Genomic DNA, 26,852 nt, shown 5'->3' with positions numbered 1-26,852 from the left:
TCAGATTTGAACTGAATGATAAGCTGCAGTAGATTCTCTCTCAGAAGTTGTCTCTTCCTTGAGTTTTTTTTTTTTTTTACCCTTCTAAATTTAAACTTGCCCTGACATAGCAGAGACACTTGCAAATAATCTATTTATAGACTTTGATTCCACTGGGTGAATTGCTGGTGATATCATCTAATCACTGTATCTCTATGCAATTTTATTTTTGGTATTACTATTCCACCCCTGTATTTCTATGAAATGTTGCATCAATTCTCATAGAATGAAAAAGTGATTTTGGTGTGAGGGAAATGTTGTTTATTGGATAACCCAAAAAGTACTGCAGTTTTGTGAAGCTTTCTCAAACTTAAAAGCCAGAGAAGAACACTTTTCTTAGAAATAAAATCCAGAATAATCAATTATTCATCAGCTGAATTCCAGTAATGGATCGCTTGTATTTCTCGAGCAACTGAGTTTCCTGATCATGTAACTTGGGTGTGATGTTTGATTTCCAGTAATGAATGATGCCTGATATGGGAGGATGGGCATTTTTCCAGTCGTGCCCAACTGGAGAATACAGAGTTAAGTTTTAGCTTGTTGTTAGAAGTGTTTTGGTTCAACATTATTCAGTAGAAGTTAGCAATTTGCCAACATCTTAATAATTCTGATTTATTATGAAAACAGTTAACACAATCTTCAGAAGCTATTGCATAAGAGCTGGAAGTTGATACTGACAAACAGTTTGACATTAAATGAATCAGACAATTACACTAACATTACATCAGCAGCATGGATGGGTAACTGACGTGATGCATCTGACTGCCTGACCTTTCTTTTATCGCCAGCAATACTTATATCAGATAATATTAATAAAAAATGTCTCAGAATCTGTAAGTTTATTTGTTTATCGTGTGCTAGCATGCATGATGTAGCTAACATTTATTTAGTTATTTTAAATGATATAGTCTCCGACTAGCATTTAGGGCATGATGCGTAGATTAATCATTTAGACTGGTTCATCAAAACAGGAAATGTGTTTCCAGAGATATTTTCACATTGCATATCTTAGAGGAAAATATCTGTAATATTCTGGGAATAACCTATTTAACTTATGAGTGATCATGAGAAGTTTTTGCAGCCAGTTGACATCTGAAATGCAAATATTGAAATGGGATAATGGGCTGGTAATGAAAAAGGTTAGAGAAGAAAAGTACAGGACCTTAAAGAGTGGGTGAAGGATTTTGAAAATAAACATTTATATATACACAAATAACAGGCATTATAAAAATATGAGATCTTATTAAAAAGATTTATTGCTGAAAAAGATCCCATAAAGATAACTTTACACCAAGAGCATGTCAACATGCACACATATAAGGACTTTGCATGCAACAATTCAAGTGGTAGCGAATAATGGTCATGTGTGTGTGCAAAGGTGACACGAGGACATTTCAAAATGGCACAGTACTTTGCCAAACCTTTGCCAAACATTTGTCTCTAAGCCTCAACCGAAGCCAGAAACAGAAAATCTAGAACCAACAAAACTCTAGTCCCACAATCAACTGTTATCCTATGTTCTTTCAAAACATACCATGAAATTCCAGCCTTTAGTGTGAGCCTCATTATAACTACAAAGGAAAGGCTGTTATAATTCTTAAATACTTGCAGAAATTTTAAACAGCAGCATTTTCCTGTTTCCATTTACATAAAAAACTTTTCAAAGTACAGAAATCTGATATGTGTAACCAAATTTAATTTTAAACAAACTAACAGTTACTTGCAAAGTCTTTCGTTGGAGTTAAGCAGGGTCTAGATTTGTTCAGTCTGACTGTAGCGTAGAGACTTAAGAGAATTTCAACCAAACCAGAACCTGGAGCTGGTCAGAGGTTAAGGTAGTAATCAAGCATCCTAACGCTGTACTTTAAGATTTAAAGAGAAGAACATTTGAAGCATAAGAAATTTGTTGACATTTAAGAAAGACAGTGAAACACACCTAAGATTTATGCCCCAAACCAATAAGCATTAGATATCTATTTAACAAATTCTATATGCATTTGGCTAATCAAATATTGCATGCTAAAATATCCATCAAAATATTTTCACTATTCCAAGTAACTCAGCATATTACATTGTAGTGCAGTTTATGCTGCTGTCTTTCAAATATAACATTTACTAAAATACAGGACTAAATTTCAGTTCAACTCGTAGGTTTAACTTTGGTCTGCTATGTGCGCAAATGTAAATATTGCGGTTATTCCTTCATTTTCTTTATTGCACTTGATGGATTAATAATAAGACAGACTGCTAATCTAAAAATATTTAGCAAAACAACAACAAAAAAAGAACAAGCAGCAATTCTGAAAACAAAACACTAAGGGTGAACCATGCCTGGTGATGAATCCTTGGTAAGCAGTGCTCTTTTTGTTCAGGATGAGTGAGTTCAAAGCTGGGAACACTCTTAGATTCCCTAAAGCAATTTAGATGTCTAGTTGTACACAATGAAAGAGTTACTGGCACAGACAAGGCATAAGGAACTAACACTAAGAAACCTAGTCAGTGTGAATCTGAATTCAGGATTCACACAAGGGGGGAAAGAGGGTTATGGAAATTTCAACAGTTGGCTTCAACACTTCCTTTCTTCATCTCTGATGGACTTTATAATTGAAGCCCATGTGAAACTCATAATGAGTGTTATGCGTCACACTGTCAGTAAACTGTTTGTATGAATAAATCCCTGAGAAGGTTGAGGGATGCCCTGAGTTTCAGGCTGATGCTCCTTGGGAGGTCAGTTTTGGGTCAATGGCATATTAAAGGAGAGAGAGGCTCAGATCGGCAGAATCGTATGTCTTTGGGCTTGTCGAACACCACTACACCAAATCTGAAGTACCTTTCCTTGGCAGAGCCTATCAAGTTCTCAGCTTGAGGATGACTGTTGCCAGCATAAGGAAGAATGTGTTCCAGCCCAGGGTAACCACAAAACCTCGCCAAACCATCATACGGGACAGACCCCAACCTGGATGTGAAATTAGAGAATCGATAGAAGATCAGTACTATAACATGATCTGATGACAGAAAACAAATCAATGTAAATTTAAGGAAGCAGTTAAATTAAATTCTTATATTTGTGAAAGCCTCTGTTTATACATATAAACAATTTGATCGAAACGATTCAATAGAATGAATCAGACTTGTCAACACTTCATGAGAAAGGGGAGCATTTGGGACAGCTGTTGAGTTGAGTTAACCAAAGATTATGTAGATGTAGTTAAATATAGTCACAGATAAAATTGAGAGCAGTTAATGTTATTCATATACTATTATAGTATTTATTCATATTTTAAATAAGCTTTTATTTTTATATTTTATATATTAACAACTCTGATCTACCCTGTACAGTATCAGCGGTCAGTCAACTCAAATATGTCTGGACTTGAACTTTGACTGTGTGGTGTCCTCTGAGCCTTTTACTATCTAACCAACCATTTCCCGTCAGTGAGCAGTGCTTGCAGATAAACAACAGGGAGGCTGTGTGTTTAATTTAGGAATGGAGGCAGACACTCCTCCTGCTCTGTGAATAATTGAGAGAAGAGTGTCAGGTGTCATGAGGTCTGTTGTAACTCAAGATGTTTGTATCAACAGGAAAATGTTAGGTGAGTGGGACTTAAGAGAAGATTGTTGTGTGTGTGTGTGTGTGTGTGTGTGTGTGTGTGTGTGAGTGTTGGCTGAACACATCAAAGAAGAGACGTTAGATATCTGATGTGTGCAGGTAGGACAGTCCCTTTGAAATGTGTGACGTGATGACAGAAACACGGTAGTCACTCTGTTTCTATGAATTGTGATAGGTGAGAAGACTACACCTGTACTATGACCGTTGCACACTATTCATGTTGTGTACACATTTGAGTTTGAGTTATTGACTAAATTATCAATGTATTTATAATATACTTATAATAAATTATATTTTTATTTGCAATAAATTCTGTTTATTATTATTATTATTATATACTGCAATTAATAGATTTACATCATTAAGCTCAATGGAACTGATGCTATATTAAATGTGTGTGTGTGTGTGTGTGTGCGTGTATAAGTGTACACACTCTACCTCTGTACATGATGCAGCGCAGGGCTTCAGATGCATAGGTCTGTGGCAGTACTAGACTCAAATAACGCAGAGGATATGGGATACACTCAGCTGGCCAGATAACACCTACAGGAGGCAGACAGAGATGACTAATTTCATTAATGTAAAACTTTAATCTGTAACATCATCTATGTGTATATTTTTAGTAGTTATTAGTTAGCTTTTGTTACTTGAGCAGGCCATAAATGACAAATGACAATTAGATTCTGCATATTAATGTGAGTTATGACTGGTAAGTGGGGTCAAGACCTCACTAAGGAGAATTTCCTTAAAAGAATTATCTATATTTCCTTTCAATTTTTATCTCATCCATCAATCAACATTTCACCATGTTTATTCCACTCCACAGTCAATCCACGATTTTACTCACTTTATAATCACATCCATTAATCCACTGGACACACCCAGATAGTATGGCTCTCATATAGCCCTTATTATACTTTCTGGAATGCACCATTTTGGGGTGGAGGGAGAGAGGGATGCATCAATACTAAGGTGTGAGATTTAAGGGTAACTTAAATATAAATATTACCAAGAAAAAAATAAGCCACAGCGTAATCTTCTCCTATCTAATTTATTTTTTAGCATCTGTGAGATCAGAGTGTACCGCTAATGACGAGGTTGGGGTAGAAGATTCCAAGAGCCGTCTGATTGGCCGACTGCTCGTCATCGATAGCAGAGGAGATGACCAGCCCAAAGGAGATTCCTGCGACTCCCTGCAGCACAATCAATGAGATCACCAAAGCCAGAGATCCTTCATTAGGAATCTGCAAAGAGAGAGAGACATAAGAGAAAAAAAATGTATGGTGACAATGATAAAAAGTATTATGAAAGATCTGTATTACAGCTTACACCATCCATATGAAGCACACAAGGTATGATGACACTTTCAGATATTACAATATACTAAATAATATACAGTATGTAAACACAAAATGTCATGAACCAATGCAGTGTTTATTCAGAGGGTAATCCACAATAGTGATCCAAACACAGGCAAAAGTCAAACCAGCAAAACCGTCCAAACAATAACAAGAACCACAGACAAAGGGTAATCCAGAACAAGGGTCAGAATAAATCAAGACAAACGAAAACAGAAAATAACGGCTCAGAAACGCAGTACCTAACACATGCAAGACTTCACAATCAATCACTGAATGAACCAGGCTAACCCTGCGTTCCATTCAGAAGGGCTCATCCCTTCAAAGGGTTTACCCTCCGAAGAGCTTGTAGGGGTGTAGGGGTAAAAATAAAAAATAAACACTTTTTTTTTGGAACACACTTCTGCATCATCTTAACCAGACGATCAAGGAGATGCTTTCATCATAAATTTTGTAAGCTGTTGACCCCCAGTTGACTTTTACATTATGTATATTTGTAAATGTAATGTAATATGTATCTGTAATGTATATTGTGTCTATGTATTTGAAACATTTGAATGGACTGATAAAGGTAGCTGTAAATTATTTTGTTAAAGTACAATGTCATTTTGACCATAATAATGACAAAATCTAACTTGTAAAAAATATTACAGTAGTATAGAAAAATACTATACATTAGGGCTCTGAATCTTTGGCAAGGCAGCGATTCGATTCGATTACGATTCATAGGTTTTCGATTCGATTCGATTCAAGAACGATTTTTGCAAATTTAGAATGATTCAATTCGATTCGATTCACAAATAAATTATATTCGATTCTATTATAACGATTCGATTCTGCATTCTTTAAGTGCATTCACGGTATTATTTAAATGCATCTACTAAATTCTTTAAATGCTTAGTCAGGTGGCAAATTACAGTAGCATTTATGGTTAGAGAACCATAGGTTAGAAAAAAAAAAAAAAACTTTTGTCCATTGTTTAATGCTAGTTTAATGGTGCGACATAGCATATGTAAAAATGTATGTAAGCCAAGTTTTTAAAAAAGAGCTTAAAGAGTATTATGTATAAGCTAACATTTTGTCACACCAGGGGCGTAGCCATTATTTCAGAAGTGACAGAAATGTCAAATACAATAATTTTATGTATGTAGCCTATATAATAATAATTATAATTATTATTATTTTTATAATTTTTTACAAGGAATTATCTTCTTTTTTAATTACTTTAATTAGCTGTAATAAATCAAATACACTGCTGGACAATAATCAAACATTTGTAATCGATATTTTTTTCCTAATGGCAATTTTATGATTGTTTTATATACTAGGCTACATTTAATTAGCAATTATTTAAATTTTCTGCACAGAATAAGGTAGAAAATATACTTTATAGTTTCTGTACTGTAATAAATGTCAATTAACACTGCATCATTCATTAATTGTTTGTGGTTTTTTTTTTAGTTTCATCAGTTCATTCTGCTTTTATTCAGTTTAGCTGCAGATATAGCCTGACACGTCTATGAGAGCGAGATCGCTTCTCTTTCATTGTGAAAATGTCTTGATCTCTATGTAACTTTTCCTCTCCATCAGCGAATCATTCTGAAAGAAAACGCACCAGATGTCTGTTTGCTAATGAAACAAACGCATCTGATTATCAGATAAATCTCGCGCTCTTATTTCAAGGTCGTTGTTAATGCTGTGGTTAATTTTAAAATTTTCCTTCGTATATTCGGTTCATCTGCATTGTTTAAAAACATTTATCATTCAATGGATCTGTGCGTATGATTTAGACACTTTCATTTCTGCTCCGTCCATGCAATAAATACAGCTGTCGACGGCTCCGGTAACTCCGTCGGTAAGATGCAGAGAGCCATTGACAAACTACAGAAAAGTAAAACTACTTTAGCATTACTGGCCATGAGGCCTATAGATCACACATCAGCTGCGTCAGAGACGAACGGAGCACGAGTGCAATCCTGTGACAGTCTCAGGCGGTAAACAGTGGAGCGCGTGAAGGACAGATAAGAGGCACGATTCACGAACACTCTTCAAGGTCTCCATTAATTTGTGCGTGTAGTAATTTAATGTGTATACATTTTGAAAGCATTGAATCGCTATAGAAAAATCGCGATTCATTCGATTCTTAGCATTTTGAATCGATTATTGTCCAAGATCGTCGATTCATGATTCAAAAATCATATTTCAAGATCGATGCATATGTATCGACAGGGTTTGTAATCGATGCATCGAGAAAACGAGTGAATCGTTACACCCCTACTATACATACATTTATAAACGAAGTCAAACTCTGTGACCCCAAACAACTTCCCTGTGCAAAAGATCATGGAGGCCTAAAGTGTCCATGAGTTGTGCTCTTCGAAATCCTTCATTTGGAAGAGCCCTTTGAAGAGGCCAGATTTGAGCACTTCAGTTTGGAACGACCCTTCAACATGGCGGACAATATTGTTTTCACTCTGAAGTGCCCTTTGGAGGGGGATATATCCCATTTGGAACTCACCGTGTATATACTGGGTGAGCAGGGTTAACAAGACACAGGTGTAAATTAGTGCTGATGAGTCCAGGCAAAGGATTATGGGAAATTAAGTCCAATACTGAATGACAGAGGAATAGGATGGAGCACCCTCTGGTGGTAATCAAAGGCACTCCAGCTGGGATCAGCTTTGATCAAAGGCACTCATGACACAGCTCCCATCCTAAAAAACGGTTTCCAGACACTCCGAAAAAACAAAACAAAAAAAAAACATAAAACAAAAGTCCAGGAGGGTGGTGGAGTTGAGGCAGAACGGGGGGAGGGATAGAGGGCAAGGTCCATTGAGAGGAAGTAGGACTAAAGATTGAGGTAAATTGGGGAGCCAAGGTGGAGCTAAAGGAGCAGGTGACCAGGGTGGTGACAACCACAGCAGAGCAGGTGGTGACAAAAGATCTCCACGGTAGAGCCGATGACCACCAAGATGGTTCAGGCTGAGCAGATGTCCACTAAAATGGAGCTAATGAGGCAGGAGACCACCAAGGTGGCCAAGACAGGAATGGAATAGAGAGAACAGAGGTTTAACAACTGCCAATGTAGCCACAACAGGACAGAGAAACAGTTTAGAGATGACTTGACAAGACAAACAGGGAGTTCAGGAATGGCCTCCTTGGCCGTAACATGGCAGGCCTCTCAGAGTAGCCAGTTGTCTTCTCAGAGATGGCCTCCATGGCCATAACAGGGCAAACTGAGTTCAAAGGCAGCCTCCATAGCTGTAACGGGACAGGTAGTGAGTACACAGACTGTTGTCAAAAGAGGACAGGTAGGGAGCTCATTAGCTGATGCCAACACAGGACTGAGCTCTGGGGCTTGAATGGACTCTGGCACAGATTCAAGGACTGGAGTGGGCCTATGGAGCAGACTCACGGGCCAGAGGACAATGTGCAGCCCAAACACACAAAATGGCCATTGCCATTACTGGAGGGGCACCGGAGGGTGATAGAACCTTTGAAATTGCCGGGCTTGAGAGTGCTGAGGCCACTGTGATGCCTGCCGCTCAAACCAACATCAGCGGTGGGTCCTCCACACTGGACATCAGTCTCGGTTGCCTGGGCACTGCCTTAAATGCATCAAGAGCAACGATCATGATAGCCGGGAACACTGATTCAGTGTCCATGACAGCTGGAGAAAGGCTCTGGAGAGTCGGCCGTGACAGGACAAGCCTCTGGAGTGGAAGACACCACAAATACTGGCCTTGCGATCCTCAGTGTAGGGCATGCTGAAACCTGCAGCCTATTAAGCTCCTTGGACACTGGCCAAGACTTCACAATCACCGACTGAATGAACCAAGCTATATATAGACCAATTTGGGTCACATGCAGCTGTGCACACATTGTGGTGACAGAAAAACACTCGGAACAAGTGGAGGGAAACGGGTAAAATCCATTGAATAAGAGAAAAAAATTTATTTTTGTGCCTTTGGATATCAGAATCGGAATGCAAATCATTTTTTTTAGAATACTGTCGTCAAAGATGAAGCTAAAGCTAAACGAAGCTAAACGCAGACGTTTATACTGACAGATTATGGATAAAACCTGCTATGATTACCCTAGATTCATGAATTTGAATTTGATTTAAACAATAGGTCTACATAATATTCACATATGCAGTTCATAAATGTCATATTGTATTAGCCCTACAGTTATAGCATGAAACAGACAACTAGGTAAACCTATAACATTTACCCATTTTATCTCACAATTCAGAATTTTTTCTTGCAAATGTAAGTTTATATCTCCTAGTTCAGACTTTATATCTCGATTTAACAATTTTGTCAATTCTGAGGGGGGAAAAAGCCAGAAGTGTGGGATATAAACTCATGATTCTGAGCTGAGGGGAAAAGAGAGAGAATCAGAATTGTGAAATATAATCTAAGAAATGTGACAAAAAAAATTTTATTCCATAGGTTCCATAGACTGCAAGTATAAAACTTTAATTTTCTGCAACCAGAAAAGCCATTATCACCGTTCATAAACACCAAATTGGTCTATAGGGTTAGCAAATAGGGTTAATGAGTCAAAGGTGCAAACAATGAGTGCTGATGAGTCTAGGCAAAGGATTATGGGAAATGAAGTCCAAGACTGAGTGACAGAGGAATAGGATGGAATGCCCTTTGGTGGTTATCAATCATGAACACATACCCGGAGCAGTGGGCAGCCATGTGCTGCCACGCGGGGAGCTGTTGGGGGTTCGGTGTCTTGCTCAACGGTCTCACGTCAGTTGTGGTATTGAAGGTGGAAGAGAGCGTTATACTCCCCACACTGACAATTCCTGACCTGAGACTCGAACCCACAACCTTCGGGTTACTAATTTGACTCTCTAAGCATTAGGCCACAACTGATTTTAAAAGTAGAAAAGAATGTCTGCTGGGTTAATTTCCCTCTCCACTTCCTCTGAAATGCTATTTCAGTCGCTATGCTGTTCTCCGAAAGCACCCCTCATATAAAGTTTTGAAACATACCATTTTAACATAATGTTGCAAAAATAATGTGTGTGTAATATTTAACAATAGGTTGTTTTAAAAAAGTGATCCACATTGATAGTGTCTGATCATACCGGCACGACAATCCCAGACATCATAAGCAAGTGTGAAGAGTATACTGAGTGAAGCTCATAGCTCTTATTGGCAGATTACACAGCACTTGCTAGTCAGTGCAACCCTTTACTGCTACAGTTAAACATCAGAAACAGAATCTAATATACAGCTTGGTTTGTTACCAAAGCAATCCCTTTGTTGCTGCGGTGGTCAAGCACAACTCACTAGACACAAAGCAAGGAATTATTTATGAATAAATAAACTTATATGGCTCAGTCCCAGGGCTGTTTCTAAAATAAACAAAGCACAGGCTTTCACAGAACCAAATTCCCCCTACAACAGTCCTGTTCAGTCTTGACATGCTTAAAGGAATCGTTCACCTAAAAATTCTGTCATCATTTACTCACCTTCAAGTTGTTCAAGCTGTTTGAATTTCTTTCTTTTTTTCCAAGTCTTCTAATTGTATGAATATTTCACAATAGCTTCCCTTTATTTTAATTAAATAAATGCAGCCTTCATTAGCATCAGAGATGTCTTTCAAAAACATAAAAAAACATCTTACAACCCTATACTTCTGAAAGGCAATATATAAACATATTTAGCTGATACTTTAAAAAACAGACACATTTTCACAGACTTCTAATTATTTGTCAATAAAGGAAGAAAAATTAATTATACTTCTAAAACTTAAGATGAGAGGATCTGATTGCTTGAAATTTGGCTTTAGATTACTTTTGGTCTTGTGTAAATATTGTGAAAAGTCCTGCACAACTGCAAACTTCACAGTGGACTACTAAACACTTCATCTGATATTATGTCTCCCAAATGTAGACTTCAAGGACGGAAAAAAAGGCTGAGGATGCTATTTGGGACCGGACTGTTGACATGTATATATTACTTATAAATATAATTACCCTTTCACTTACAAACAGAAATAAACAGCACAGACACACACACACACACACACACACATCTTGAACCTGGAGACATACATGTAAAGTATTTATGGGAGATAAACACACAGCTAACACACACACACACACTCACTTTGAAGACCAACAGGATGAAGATCAGCAGAAGGATGATTTGAACACCGATGACAAACAGCTGTGAGAAGAGGTGTGCCAGCATTGTCTCCAGAGAACTCACACCTTCAGAGAAACACACGCAAAGAAACATATACACCCATACATCTCTGAAACACATACTATGAAATGCTCACCAAGTGCTTTAAAATCTCTTTAGCTGTTGTGGGTGATCAGCTCCCCCTATTGCTAAATCTCTAAAAATGCTAGTTCATGAAGTCTTGATGATAAGTAGTAAATCAGTTAAAATGAAATGTGCCAACTTATTTTATTTGTGTATAACATGCATAATTTCATATCCTGCAGGACGGTTCTAAGTGCAGGGTTGTCAATGGTTTGTGGGTGGTTTGTAAATAAGACAGGAATATATGCTGAAATATTCCATTCATTCTTCAGTGAATTCATCCCTAAATCAAAAGATGGCCATCTGGTGGATGTGAGCGGTCTCACCTGCCACCCAGCACCTGTCCAGCAGCCCCTCCTTTCTCTCTAACACAAAGGACAAAGCGGTCAACCCCACTGCCAGGTAAAATGTGATGCTGAAAAGAGAAAGAAAAGGAGAGATAGATGATATTGGAAGAGGTCCAACATGACGCAGTAGTATTATCTGGCACTGCAGTTATACTTTTGAATGGCTGTAAGTGTGCATATGTATTAATGTTGTGATTAATGGTATATATGTGCATGCATGTGTGTTTACCTCAATACTGCTCCTGGCGTCACAAAAGATGTGAAATCGGTGTTATTTTTTCCATAAATAGGTTCTTCAAACTATGGAACCACATAAAGCAAGAAATAAGGATGGTATTTTAGGAAATGAAAAGAAGTAAAGTAAAGAAATGAAATAAAGAAAATAAATAAATAAATAAATAAATAAATAAATAAAAAGAAGACATAAATGAGAGGATAGAGTTATAAAAGGCACACATAGAGAAAAAATAAACATCAGTGCTCTGTACTCACTTTTATAGGGACGGCCACCATGTATGACAAACTTCCCAGCTTTGTCTCGATAAAAGCCTTTTGAAAGTTCAGAATAAGACAAGGGAAAATGTTTCATGTATTTGAAGGATGGGGAAAAACTTAAATGTACATTTTTAAAACTCACCTCAAAGGCCTCATGGAGTTTTTTCTGCAGCATTAGAGCAATCTGTCGGTCTGAAATATGAATGAGTAAGAATGTTATACTGAAATACAGTTTCATTGTTTAAAGATGCAGTAGGTAACTTTTGTAAACATTTATTTTTTTTACATATTTGTTAAACCTGTCATTATGTCCTGACAGTAGAATATGAGACAGATAATCTGTGAAAGAAAATCAAGCTCCTCTGGCTCCTCCCAGTGGTCCTATTGCCATTTGCAGAAATACATCGCTCCAGTTAAGAAACAACCAATCAGAGCTGCGGTCCCTAACTTTTATTGTGTTCAAAATTTACAAAATGTAAATAATAAGCGAGTACACCATGAATCAATTTACCAAACCGTGTTTTTAGCTTGTCCTGAATCACTAGGGTGCACCTATAATAAGTGTTTATATTCGGACTATTTTAGATTGCTTCGGGGGCACCGCGGCGTAGTAACCCAGTACCTTTGTGATTCTTCAAAGACATAAACAGAGAGAAGTAGTTCCGGCTACGATGTTCTTCCACAAGACGCAAGCAGTTCTGTTTATTAACCGCTAGAGCGTCAAAAGTTACGGACTGCAGCTTTAACTCAAATTATCTTGATTAGATAGTTTTTATTACATATTATCTAAACTGATTAATAATAATCTTGTAAAATATAAGCTATTAATGGTCTCAGACTTTTGAATCACACTTTATGTCCGAAGATGCATGCAAAATTCTGTGAAAAGCAATTCAGCCACAACCATAAAGGCCATAAAGTTATTCAGCTGTTAATAAAACTAACAACAGTAGGAGATTAATACTCTGTGTGCTGCCTTAAGACGTAAAGGGCACCCTCTTGTGGAGATAATATGTAATCATGTGAATTCATAAGCAAAGTAATATTGATTGGGCTAAAAGTGAATAGAACTCACTGGTCAGATCCAGCCAAACATGTACTGATCCTCCGTTAACCACATCTCTGGAGACTCTGGGCTGCAGCATCCTGCACACACACAAAATAATAAGCATAATTTCACAAGGGCCAATAAGTTACATTTCAGGGCCATGTTTAAAGCATAAAAGAAAAACCTAAATATGTGTAATATTTAAATTTATTTTAAGTTCCAGTCAGGACAGAGATGCACAAAACATGACTGAGACACCTTAGACAGACTGACACAGAAAGGCAGGACAGACCTGCTTTTCTCCACCTTAGAAATTCACTCCCGCAGCCTCTCCCAACACTCTCTCCATCAGTGGCTCTGCTACAGTCATTGTCAACTGACAAGTCACATTGTTTACACGAATGCTTTTACACGAACGTTTTTTATGCTGAAGGGAGTTCATACAGGTAGTCGATGACATATTCAGTCCTAATGTTTAATGTGCACTGATGCAGTCGAGTGTTTCTGACTATTGAAGCAGGTGTTTGTGTTATGTATAAGATATTTGAGTGTGCATGATTAGCTGATGTAAATGAACTTTTAATAGGAGGAATGGGTCTAAAGAACATTTGACACACCTTAAGAAAAAAAAAAATCATCACACATTTGAAGTCGACCTCTAATGAACAAAAAAAAGAGACTGAACAAAAACAAATCTACTTACAGTAATGGGTAACAGTAGTGTTTATTGGTTAAAGAAAAAGTTGTAAATTAATCACTTTTATTTAATGGGTTATTTGCAGTGAACTAGCCAAACAAGTCAAATGGTCCAAATAGGTTTTTAAAACTATATACAATCAGAACAAAAGACAGCTTATTTGACAGAGAAAATATGTTTCTTTCTCAAGGTGATCTTTAGAATCAGGTTTATGGAACTTGGCAGACATTCTTTGGTTACAACACCAAAATATCTTCAGGTCATTTTCATAACAAACTTCTTTACACAATGGAGCTCACCTTTTGGTTAGACAGCTGGTGAAATTCTCCCCAAACTCTATGACACCCCAATATTCCCCATTACGGATACCAGCAAAAGCTTCAGAATGAGACAAGCTCACCTGCAGAAAGGAAACAGGAAACTGTTCTTTTATCTGGAAATGAACACTGAAAATAAATGTTAAGGTTTTTTTTAAGTTGTTTTTGTTCCTCTGAATTTTTGAAGTGAGATCAAGAAATGAGGAAGTAAGAGAATAAGAGTCTGTCTGTCTATAATTTCTATTATATTCTTTCTATTCTTTTTTTATTTTAGGGAATAAAAAAAATACTGTCAACAGACAAAGTTTATTCCTATATAGATAGGATGTTTATTTTGTAAATTTTGTGTTTGACAAATGTTTGTACCTGGTAGATGCTTGTGTTGTCAAGGAAAGACAGCAGTGATCTACTATAGGCACTGGGACTGCTTTCATTATTGACCACAGCCACATCAATGCCTTTAGGGTCTCCACCAATACACAAGCACATCAGACAGATCTGAATTACAGGCAACAGGAACTGGAAACAAATAGACCTGAGTACAAACCAGAGGAACACACACAAAGCATTGTTTTGAGTTAAAATGCTCTGATTATCTAAAAAAAAAAAAAAAAAAAAAAAAAAAAAAACGCACATTGATGCAAAATATCTGCACAGTGCAAGAGATAGTCAACAGGACAACAATTACATATTTAAGAACATTCAATTATTCCTGCAGTCATCCATTTATTCAATTTGCTTAATAAGAAATAATAAAAATGGACCACTTTCAAGTTTTTTATAATAGCTGGGATCCCATTTGCTCCAATAGCAAAACAAAAAACCATGATAGCATTTCTATGACTTTCCAAAAGATGGAAAAAAAGGAAAAAGTTACATTTGTCAAATTTGCAGTCACAAAAACTAGCTGTTGGTTATTTAACACCAAGTTAATATAACATATGGTGTTATAAATGTGTTACATTTAAAAAAAAAAAAACTAACTTCACAGTAAAAATCACAGTCTGTCCAAAGGTTTCATAAATAGTTTGACTAGGACATCATTACCCTGGCATTCGCCTCATTCGAACCAACGTCTTGATCATCAGTGCTGCAATGTTACGCCATTTTGGTATGACGTGTCTGGCTCGCACTTTCCAGTCAGCTGCAGAGACACAAGAACATTTCCACGGAAAACATCAGTCTAAATTGTGATCAAAAGATGCTATTCTAAATTCATATTTTTAGGTACAATTATAAAACCAGTGTCGGTGACAAGTTTACACTAGTGCGTTTTCATTTAAAAAAAATTTTTTTTACACTACTCCATCATTTTCGACCCTCAAAAGACAGAGACTTTCGAAAATGCTGCAGACCCCATTTTAGATCAAGAACTCTGGGGATGCGTTTCAGTGTAAACGGACCAAAATGTAGACTTTTGAAAATGATGGCATGGCTGCCCACATTCGCTCTCATATCAGTTTTTGTACTGATATTTGCATGCAGTATTTTAGAGCAAGTGAATTTCTCCCTCTTTGTTGTACCTTTATATTTGGGTACGTCTTCTGGTGTGCGCTTTCTCAGTATGGGCTCTCTGCTCTCATCTCTCATACTGTCTGGAGATGGGCTGCTGTCAAGTAGACAGCCCTGAGGACTCTGTTTGGAGCCCATCTGATCAGAGTCCTCACAAAGTTGCAAGAACGCACACTCTAATGTCTAATGCACACACATAGATGCATTTGAAAGGTTAACCAAATAATTTTGGATGTTTGTGCATATGAGACCTGTGTGTGTGTGTACCTACTGGTGCATTGTGTTGCTTCATAACAGCGTCTGGGGGACCTTCAGCTAACAATCGACCATTCCTCATCAAACCCACCTAAAGAGAGAGAAAAACAGATTTCATTGCTCACTTGTTGCTTTTTATAACTTAGAAGACCTAATGGTATAATAGAGTTGGTTCAGAAGATCCACTGGTAAGTAAGTGATGTAATGCTACATTTCTCCAAATCTCCAAAGAAAAAAAAACGAATTTACATATTGAGTGGCCTGAGGATAAGAACATCTTTAGCAAATTATTAATTCAAGTATAAATCAGTCTAAGATGATTCACTTGCAAAATTTTCCAAAGACAAATAAAAATAGGAAAAAAAATAAACAATTGCTGGCTGGAAGCAGGAGCAGAGCTATTATTTAATACAGACAACATGGCTCACATGATTTGGTCTTTTTTTTTCTTCATTTTGAGATCTCTGACTTGTTAATCCTGAGCACAGTTTGTAACACTCTTTTGAAACTCCAAAGGAAACACATTTGAGATTACCAAGGTCTGTTTTTTTTTCAGGAGAAAAATCTGAGAAGCTGAAAACTGAAGCAAAGCAAGACTAGGAGAAACGCATTATTGTTTAAGAAATACTTCTCATATTTAGAAATTCACGTCACTATTCTGGATTGGTGAGTGTAATGTAAATAAGCATGTTGTGATTGTGTCTTTGGTGTCACTCTGTGTCTTTTGTGCATGTGACTCAAGAGTAATACATCAACAGGGAAATGATGCACTGCTTCAAACACAACCGGCGTCATGCCCTCAAGACAAACTGGAAAAACAACACTTTGAAGAGAAATACAATTAAACAATAGTCAGGTGATTAAACTTGTTCCTGATTCTCCTGCCAGAATCAATGTCTACCAGTGCCTTTTTTGACACAATATACAGTAATACACACTAAATATTACAGGTTTGTCAGTGGTCTCAACACCAGCAATATGAAACTCTGAAACTATGAAAGTCTATTTAAAACAATAATCAGAATTTAGTGTAAAGAAGATGATTGCTTGTTCAAAGATAAAAGCTCACCTGTAAATGTCTGCCAAAAGCTAGTTTTGAGGTTACGTAATAGGCCACAGTACAAAGTACATTGGCAAATTAATCACGACTATTATAAGGGATTACAGAAACAAATTTGTACGAGAAATGAATAGAGTGATTCATCCACACCAAAAATCCAAGATTGACTCCTCTAAATCATGCACTTCTGTTCTGTTTCTCTACATTTAAACTGATCATCTTTACATGTTAACTAAGAGCAAGAGTAAATACTATTACAGGTTTTGTGGTCAGTTCAGGAAAGTATCTTACCATATTGGCTTGTCTAGCTTCCTCAATGTAATGCGTTGTAATAATGACTGAGACCTGTCCTCCTCTTACAATGTCTACCAGGTGCTGCCATATTCTGTAGAAGGTGAGAGTTTGTTGTATGAGTGTGGTGCTTTTTTTTTTTTTTTAAATGGGACTTTTGTTTTTATATGAGATTTATATGTTTGCATTTGGCTGATGCTTTTTTTCTAAAGCAATCAACCTTCAATGCATACACTTTTTATTAGTACCAACATTCCCTTGGAAATCAAACCTAAAAAGAATTCAAAAGGCAAACATGTGACACAATTATCACAAACTGATACTAAGTGGAAAGTGTCAGGACAGAGAAGGGGAGAAATGTGATCAGGAAATAACACAGGTGAGACGTAAACTTAAATTCCTTTGACAACAATATGTCATGCAATGATTTACATTACCATTCAAATGTTTGGTTGAAGATAAAAAAAAAAAGAAATTAAGAGTTATTCAGCAAGGACTTAAATTAATGTGACATTTATAATTTTACAAAAGATTTATGTTTCAAATAAACACTGTTTATTTTAATTCATCAAAGGTTAATTCATGTAAGGTGTTAAGGTCTAGGTTTCAGCCTGCAGTGAAACACAGGATATTAAAGAAGTTTAATTTACGACACAGTTATGAATGTAAACTAAAATGTTAAGTTGAGATGTCTGAGAGAGGAAGAGAGCGAGAAAGGAGTGGTGCAAGGCAAAAACCTTATGCTTTTAAAATGCAGAACAAGATTCATCCACAAACACATATAAATGAGAGACAGAATGGTAGTGTTGGTTTTAGTATGAATGTATTAAAAGCTTAGTAATGGTGATGGGAAGATGCTGTGGAAGGTAAAGACAGATGAATACTGGAAATAGAGGTACGTTGTGCCTACTTAGCCCGCAAAACAGGGTCCACTCCCACAGTGGGCTCGTCCAGGATCAAAAGTTGTGGGTTCTGAAGCAGAGCAGCTCCAAGTGAGACACGCCGCCGCTGGCCTCCACTGAACAAAGTCGATAAATGTATATAAATAGACAGTTATGAACATTCATCAAAAAATACAAATAAATGAATTCAACATTGCAGACACCTTTAGAAGCATATTTTCAATCATGAAAAAAAATTACAAAAGGTAATAGCAAAAAAATATGAATAAATAAATAAATAAATAAATGAGAACAAAAAATAGATGAAAGAAATGGTAATATATATAAAAATAAGTAGCACAGATAAGCAATGAACTGGTTAAAATATTGGTATTGCTTTTAAACTATTAAATACACAAAAGTTTATGTTGAAAAGTCAAAAACAGTCTGTTATGTCTGTGAAGGTAAACAGCTGGGAAAGAAATTGCATGTTTATATTAGATCTGTGTGGCAGCAGGTTAATATACAGTACATAAATATATCCACTTCTCTCTTGTCTCCTCTGAGGTTGGGACTCTAAGTAGTGTTATGTGCTCATTTGTGCAGCCAAGGATAGAAGAGTTAGCATGCTTTGTTTGAACTTTTGCCATGGCGCTAGAACTGGTACACCATTGTGGCTTGCAAAAACAGATAAAGGGGCAGTGATTTTATAATAAGATCCCTTTGCCATGTCTCAAAGGGAGCGAAATCCGACACGGTAGTTTTTTGTCAGATGCTTGCAGAAAAGGCTTACCAAAACAAAATTACTGGGTTAATCTTTTTCACGCACCGGGGACCAGATTATAGTACTTAAAACCGGAAAAAGTCAGATGTTCATGATATGTCACCTTTAAATTTCAGTCTGTTTCTTACAAATAGCTATTGTAACACTTCGGAATACTCACATGGTTTGGAAAAACATGAAGGTGCATATATAATGACAGAATTTTCATTTTTAGGTCAACAAAACAAAAATAAATCACTGCATTGATCATTGCAAAAAATCATGAATTAAATGAAAAATCATTTTACCTGAGATTTCTCACAAGGCTGTTTTTCTGTGGCAGGTCTAGGAAGTCAATGAGGAAATTCATCCTGGTTTCTGTTTCTTTAGACGAAAGGCCATGAATTCGACCAAAAAACCATAGTGTGTTGCTGATAGTGAACTCATTGTACAGAGCTATGTCCTGAAGGCAGAGAGATGAAAAAAGAAAGAGGAAAAATATATGAAACTCAAGAGAATTCATTTATGGTAATAATCATACACTAGTCTTTGTGGGTGAACACGGGCCTCTACTAATCTTTCACCTGTGGCATGAATCCAACCATACTTCCTGGCACTTCATGTCCTGGGAAAGCGGGGGGTTTCCCGAGCACTGTGATATGACCATGTGAGATCTTTAGATTTCCCACAATGCATTTCAACAACGTAGTCTTCCCACAGCCACTTGGTCCCAGCAGTCCATAACTAAGGACAGGAAACACACATAATCAAAGATCCAGTCAATCCTCCTCTGCACATCTACTACGAGTCATTCGAATCCTGTTTGAATAAAAAAATTATATTTTAATATTTAAATTAAAGTTAATCAAAAGTGACACTAAAGACATTTATGATGTCACTACATGTTCTTTTTAACTTATTTATATTATAACTATATTCAAAGAAGCATAGAAAAAAGTATCCCAGTTTCACACAAAAATTTTCAGAAGCACATTCACAATATTATAAAAAATATATATATTTCTTGAGCACCAAATAAGAATTTTAAAGGTCCCCTTCTTCGTGATCCCATGTTTTAAACTTTTAGTTAGTGTGTAATGTTGTTGTTAGAGTATAAATAATATCTGTAAAATTCTAAAGCTCAAAGTTCAATGCCAAGCGAAATATTTGATTTAACAGAATTCGCCTACAAAAAACGACCCGTTTGGACTACATCCCTCTAGTTCCTGCAGTAATGACGTCACCAAAACAGTTTTTTTTTTACTAACCTCCGCCCACATGAATTCACAAAAAGGGGGCGTGTTGGGTTGTGTTCCGACGGAGAAGAAGGAAGAGCTGCGTTTGTGTTTGTCGCCATGTCGTTGAAACGCTGTTATTTTCATCTCAGAGTCCAATCATCTTTGTTTGGTCTTCCCAGGGACGCTGTACTTGGAGATTAATAGTTACAATTTATGTTTAACTCGGTTCCCGAAAATTATAATCCACATGTAAAACTACGTGCAGCACATTTTGCTGAGGACAACTTTCTCAATCTAAATCAGTTTATTGCCGGATTCGCACAAAGATTATTCTTGAAAGATGGAGCAGTTCCCTCTTTGTCTGGAGAAGGCCTTGTTTATGGACCACAACCGGTAAGTGTATTTTATTAAGTTGGTGCGTTTAACAGTTTCTATAACGTATAACAACGCGGAGGGCAACGCTGTTTAACATTGTTAACTAGATGTTAGGGCTGTGCGAAAAAACTAATGCGATTTTCATCTCATCCGTAAAAATGCTCCAGCACATGCTCCTGCCCACTTGCTTTTCAACACTAGTCCAATCGCGTTACCAGGAGGGCAGCCTGCTCTCAGCTGCTGTCGAATCACAACACAGGAACCGCTGGCCCAATCAGAACTCGTTACGTATTTCTGAAGGAGAGGCTTCATAGAACAAGGAAGTCATCAGCCCGTTTTTATGACAGTGAAAACAGCGGTATACAGATAGGTGAATTGTGTGAAAAATACTGTGTTTTTTTACACGCGAAACATGAACACGTTATATTGCACATTGTAAACACAATCAAAGCTTCAAAAAAGCGCGTAAAACGGGACCTTTCAAAAGATTTCTGGAGTACTGGAGTACTGGAAGACTGGATTAATGACCACTAAAGATTCAGCTTTGCTGTAACAGGAATAAAATAGTTATTTTATAGTATTACCTGTTTTTGTGTTTGTTTGTTTTTTACACTGTATGATGATATAAATATAGCATTGGTAAGCTCAAGAGTCATCTTTCAAAAACATGTTACAATCTCCAAACCTTTTTAACATTCTAAACAAGCAACTGAAATGCAGATAAAAATGATCAAAAGACATAAGACACGGAAATCAAGCTGAGAACAGCAAAAGAGCTACTAAATGTTTTTCAACACACTCAAAAAGGACACTTTTTTTAGGGATGCCTTTTAGGAACTTCCTCCCTCACGCTGGTTTATATGCCAGGCTTGTGCAGACCTAGGAGAGCTTTTGTGGAGCCATATGGATCTTTAACAAACTGTGCTTGCCGAATCATTCTTTGGCAGAGAGATATGTGATAGTTGTGAGCAAGTCTATTTTTCTGTGGACTGGGCCTGTTAGAGCGGCTTCCAGGCATTATTTTAGAAAAAGGAAACAAAGACACTTAAATGTTTTAAAACAGTCTTATCAGATCATAAACCGGTGATAAGAGGACAGATAGTCAGACCTAAGGTGATATAAAGATCAGGTAATTATGATTTTATATATATATATATATATATATATAGTAAATAAAAGAGAATTCAAGCTGCCTCTGCAGTTGCATCACATCACATTCACAGATCAAAGGCCAGTTGTTAAGACTCTCTAGCCCTTCAGTATGGAGTATTTTAGAGGTTTGTTTTGCTACTAGTGGAGAACTCCTAAGGGATGTCATGTTACATGAACATCAGGTAAGAATTTGGGCATTTTTTCTTGCTTAAAGTAAGCATTCAAGATTGATATAGCCTGAAAACACATTTAAAAAGCCAAAATGGTGGACTCACATTTGGCCCTGAGGCACTGTCAGATTGAGATTGTTGAGGACTTTCAGTTTCCCATATGAACGACACACATCACGACAGTGGATTGCAGCGCTGCAACTCACGGCTTCCAAGTCAGTCTTCATAGTACTGCTTTCCAAGTGCTACATATAAAGAAATTGAAATAAACTCAAAATAAATTTTTCAACCACAGTAGAAAAAATACATGCATCCAAATAAGCTTTAAAAATGTGAAGAAACAAAATTAAATAGGAGACACTTAGAATAATTTTAAACTAATTCTGCTTAGACCCTGAAAAGTGTTAAAGAAAATGTATTTGTTGTGGTGTCTATAACAACGTCACACACTGTGATGCCACAAATATGATGCCTCATTTGTGATCCTTATATTTGTTTACTTCTAATTAAATGAAAGCCAAATACACAAATAATATTAAGACTGCATTTCTGATTAAATAAAGATAAAATAAAAATATATATATAAAATCACAGACATGACACTTAATTGTATATATACCTATTGAATTATTCATTAATGTGTAATATGTTATAAACCATTTATCAGCTCTTTTGCTTTAGACCATATATAAATGCTAAATCATTAAATACAATTTGAAAGTTACAACAGCATATTTGAGAAAAATACAGTGATTTATATAAAAATAAAAATTAAATATTAAATAAAATGTATGCATTTAGCTGACACTTTTATCCAAACGCGACTTACAGTGCATTCAGGCTACCAATTTTTACCTATCATGTGTTCTCGGGGAATTGAACCCCCAAACTTGCTTCACCAATTGAGCTACAGGAACACATGTAAATAAATATATAGTTTATTTTCAGTTATTTTCGAATCTTCAATGTACTGTCATGATAAAATAACTTTATTATTGTTTATTTAATTCTAACAAATTAGTTCTTGTTAAAAACTAAAATAAAAAATGATTAGCCTACATATTGTTATCTGCCAAAATGAGTTGAAAATGAACGGCATATCAGATATCGGCAGAAATCCAATATCGTGCATCCCCAGTTAAAATTATTTAAAAAGCCACGCAGATGGGAATACATACAGTGTATGATGTAGCTGTCCATCAGTGTAAACAATGTGCAAAGTAATTAAACCAAAAAGTACACGATTTATAAAATTATTGGCTTCTAAAGTAAGGAGTCGACTCTGAATCGCTGAAACGAATCTTTTGCCCATCTCTATGTACGTCACTAGGAACACTTTGCATAATAATCTCCGCCTACCGTCTTGGGAAAAACGGAACTCTCACCTGCCCCCCCCCCAAACAGACGCTCTGGTTGGTGTGATAGCATCATGTCGAGGAGACAGTGTGTTTTTAATTGTAAAGGCAAGTTTGTTTTATTTTCACTGCCAAAGAATGAAGATCAGAAGAACCAATGGCTAAAATTCATTTTTACCACAATACCTGAGCAGTACAACAAATCCTTGTTGTGTTCACAACATTTCACTGACGACTGCTTTTCTAATCTCGGTGAGTACAAGGCGGGATTTTCAAAGCGTTTGGCCATAAAACAGGGTTCATTACCAACTTTATTTAGACCAACGAGCATCTCCGAATCACAACGCGAAGTATGATTATGAAGTTATGTGTTTGTTTTCTCCCGAGCGTCTTATCAGTATGTGTGCTGTCTGCAGCCTTTCTCTGCGCTGATCGTCATGTACAAACACGTAATTAAAATGAAGTGTAACTCCGTGAACACTCAACGAAGAGACATGAGAGAGATATCTATAGAAAGCTTGACATGTCTACTTCAAAACTAAACAAGTGCTGCCGAAAACAGATATTCTGTGATAAAGTAATCCATATGAAAACAACGCGATGTCCGTTTTTCACGTCTCCCTTCATTATATCTAATGTGACCACGGCCCCGCGCTGAACACGCTATTCAGATTCAAACTGAAGCGCGTGGCTTGAATACGCACACAAAGAAGACATAGCAGCGAGACTGTTCAAGTTTTTTATTTTACTGTTTGCTTCGCGATGAGAGGAATAAGACATAATTCACCCCAAAAAGATGCTAAGGCATTGTTTACCGTGAAGTTGTGTGCAGAACAACCAATCAAAACTGACAGCTGACCAATCAGAACACAGTATGCTACCGAAAGGTGGGGTTTAAGGAAACTGAATCTTTTGAACAGCTTCGCGCGAACCGTTTGGGGATCTCTGAGAATTGAGGTAATTTTAAAATGATATTTTGACAAAATTACAATGTTTTTAACCTTGGATGGATTTAAACCTAATATACAGGACTTATAAACAGTGATAGGAAGCTTAGAATTTTCATCTTACTGGCTCTTTAAAAAAAAAATTTGTAGCATTTAAAGGCACAATATGGCTTAGAGGTTACATTTTCAAAACAATAACAAAGGTGAAGCTGGATGACGCTATGAAGGAGAGTGGAACGCTGGGAGAGTTTTCACCATCCAGAGACGTCTGAATCATGTTCAAGGATGTAATTAAAAAAAAATGTTTTACCTGTACCTTCCAAAGTTATTCAAACAGTGAATAAATTATATAGAAAAAGCGAGCAAAGAACTTCAGACTTCAGTCTAGCAGAAGTTTAAGCACTCTCAAAAAACTCCCTTTATAATCAGTAAAGCTGATTATACTTACATCATATGTACATCTGCATTTTTTTGTTTATGATGAGAAAATTTCAGCGATGTTTCAGCGATGACTCATCTAAACGCCTCTGATTGGCCGCTGTGTTCATAAACTCATGTGTGATTGTTTATAATGCGCAACACTGTTAAAACACAGAAAGGGGTTTATGGTGCAACATTGAGCAGATCTAAATTTAATGCAGCAGTCAACACTTTTCATTTAATTTTATTCGCGACTGCCGTAATGTATTATTTTGACTGAAGGAGCATTTTTGTCCACATGTGTTGCCGGGAAAATGATTGCTAGGTGACAATGAACTGGGACAAGCCATTATTTAAAATCTGAATTTCTCTGGATTTACAAATCCTTGGGAACTTTTGGGATAATGTGCACAACTGCATGAAATATATAACAATGTGCAAGTGGTTTTGGGATATTTTATTACGAAAATCTTACATATTGTGCCTTTAAGTAAATAATGTTTTGGTGATTTTACCGTCTGGAGTCTTTTTAAAAGGCTGTTATTCTGACTAAAGTAGATTGGCATCATTTTTTATTATTATTTCTAAAATAAAACAAACACAAAAAACACGTAGGCCTATTTTAAAGTATATTTCTACTTTTTATCATCTCGGAAATGTCATAAATTTATCCATCTACAGTTTAAACCGCTCTCAGAATATTTAAGGTGATGTGAAAAGAAAAGAGACAACGTGGAAAACAGCTGACAGTTTCATTACAACAGCTGAACTGGTTTGGTTTTCAATTTCTTCATTGTTTTGGATTAAGCGCCTCCCTGTCACAGCACCTGACAGGAGCTTCTCGAGCTGTTTGAGTCCTTCAGACATACTTTCCAACTATTTACCTATTTGCATGCAACCATCAGTTTTTCAATTATAATATAAATAATTAATTAAACTTTAAAGCTAAATAATAACAGTTTAGAAAGCACAATATACCAGAGGATGAAATAAGTTTCATGCAAAGCCGTTAAAACGGTTAAAACATATCTGTCCAAATTTTAGGAAGAAAAATAAATTTATACCAAGGCGGCTTTACAATCCTTGAAGAAAAATCACGTTGATTAAATCAACAGTCCAGCTGTCCGGTTGTGAAACACCGTCTTTACTGTCGCAGCGTTATTTCATGACAGATGAAACAGTCGCGGTGAGTGTTATTTGTCTCTTCTATTAGTTTACTGACAAGACCTGCCCCCTGAGCGGTCTGCCTCTCCTCACTAACCAATCCGATTCTGAGAAGCCATACAGAAGCTGTCTGTGATTGGACAGTTAGGAAGTCGCTCTAAAAGCCATAGCAATCATAGCAAAAGTGGTACACAGGTGGGCAAAATAACGATGTCTCAATGCTGCATTTCTAGACACATGCAACAGACACCTTAAATAAATAAATCCCTCGGTGATAACAACTTACAATTGCAACAAAATGTTTTCTTGGTTTAAGCGGTCTGTTGAAACTGTCACTAGTTATGGGGAGTCTGTTTCATTTTCACGAATCGATTCTTTTGAGCTGTTCGTTTTAAAAACTGGTTCAAGCCCGATTCAGAAGTTATTTTGCGTCCTGCCATGTACATGCTCTTAAGAGTCCAAATAAAGTCATTATAAATAGGCACAAAAAGCTGTTTATTACTTTTTAATTATGCTAAGGGTGTTTAGTTTAGTTCCATGTGTCCAATATCAGTTTGTTGCAGCCATGATTCAGAACATAAAACATAAAAGTCATTTAGAATTAGAAGCTAAAAAGGATTTGGTCTTAAAATAAAGCAATATTAAAATTGTTTGAAAAACCTCTTGGTTAAAGTAGTTTTTGCTAAGCTGTATAGCCTACTAGAACTGTAATAATACTATAGCTGTGTTTCTTATCTGCAGTGATAAGCTATAATTTTTACTTTCATTTCACTGGCTTTTTAAACTAGTTTAACCGATTCAAATGAAAAGATCCGACTCTTTAGAACGATTCGAACGGTCATCTCTCGTTCCGCTTCTGAGTGATGGTATCTGCAAGTACAGTAGTACAGGCTTAGGGGCCACGTTTAATAAGCTTTAAATATTATTCAGATAATTTGCGTCTTTTCCTCAGAGGAGTATCTTCAGACAGCTGTGATTAGTAAAAACATGTTCATTTGCATGAGACATAGATACGCAGAAAAACTATGGGAGAGAGGTGAAAAGAAAAGTCATATATCTAAAGTT

General features: G+C 36.5%; 1 protein-coding gene across 1 annotated transcript; it reads right to left on the bottom strand.

Moving 5' to 3' along the window:
- Nucleotides 1–1,203: 1,203 nt before the first annotated feature.
- On the bottom strand, nt 1,204–25,820 carry LOC128031501 (ABC transporter G family member 20-like). Its single transcript, XM_052619798.1, has 20 exons — nt 25,688–25,820; nt 22,007–22,146; nt 19,551–19,710; nt 19,275–19,429; nt 18,233–18,340; nt 17,323–17,416; nt 15,988–16,062; nt 15,728–15,899; nt 15,252–15,348; nt 14,571–14,739; nt 14,187–14,287; nt 13,218–13,288; nt 12,285–12,334; nt 12,140–12,196; nt 11,877–11,947; nt 11,627–11,715; nt 11,139–11,242; nt 4,734–4,893; nt 4,088–4,192; nt 1,204–2,995 (listed from the first exon to the last, which is right to left on the bottom strand). Exons 2-20 carry the CDS (start codon nt 22,126–22,128, stop codon nt 2,889–2,891), a joined length of 2,067 nt encoding a protein of 688 aa, XP_052475758.1. The 5' UTR covers nt 22,129–22,146; nt 25,688–25,820; the 3' UTR covers nt 1,204–2,888.
- Nucleotides 25,821–26,852: the final 1,032 nt, after the last annotated feature.

The sequence above is a fragment of the Carassius gibelio genome, chromosome A17 (assembly GCF_023724105.1).
Source record: "Carassius gibelio isolate Cgi1373 ecotype wild population from Czech Republic chromosome A17, carGib1.2-hapl.c, whole genome shotgun sequence".
NCBI classification, from domain to species: Eukaryota; Metazoa; Chordata; class Actinopteri; order Cypriniformes; family Cyprinidae; genus Carassius; species Carassius gibelio.
Note: the sequence above shows the minus strand (reverse complement) of the source record. Positions and strands in the feature narration are given on the sequence as shown.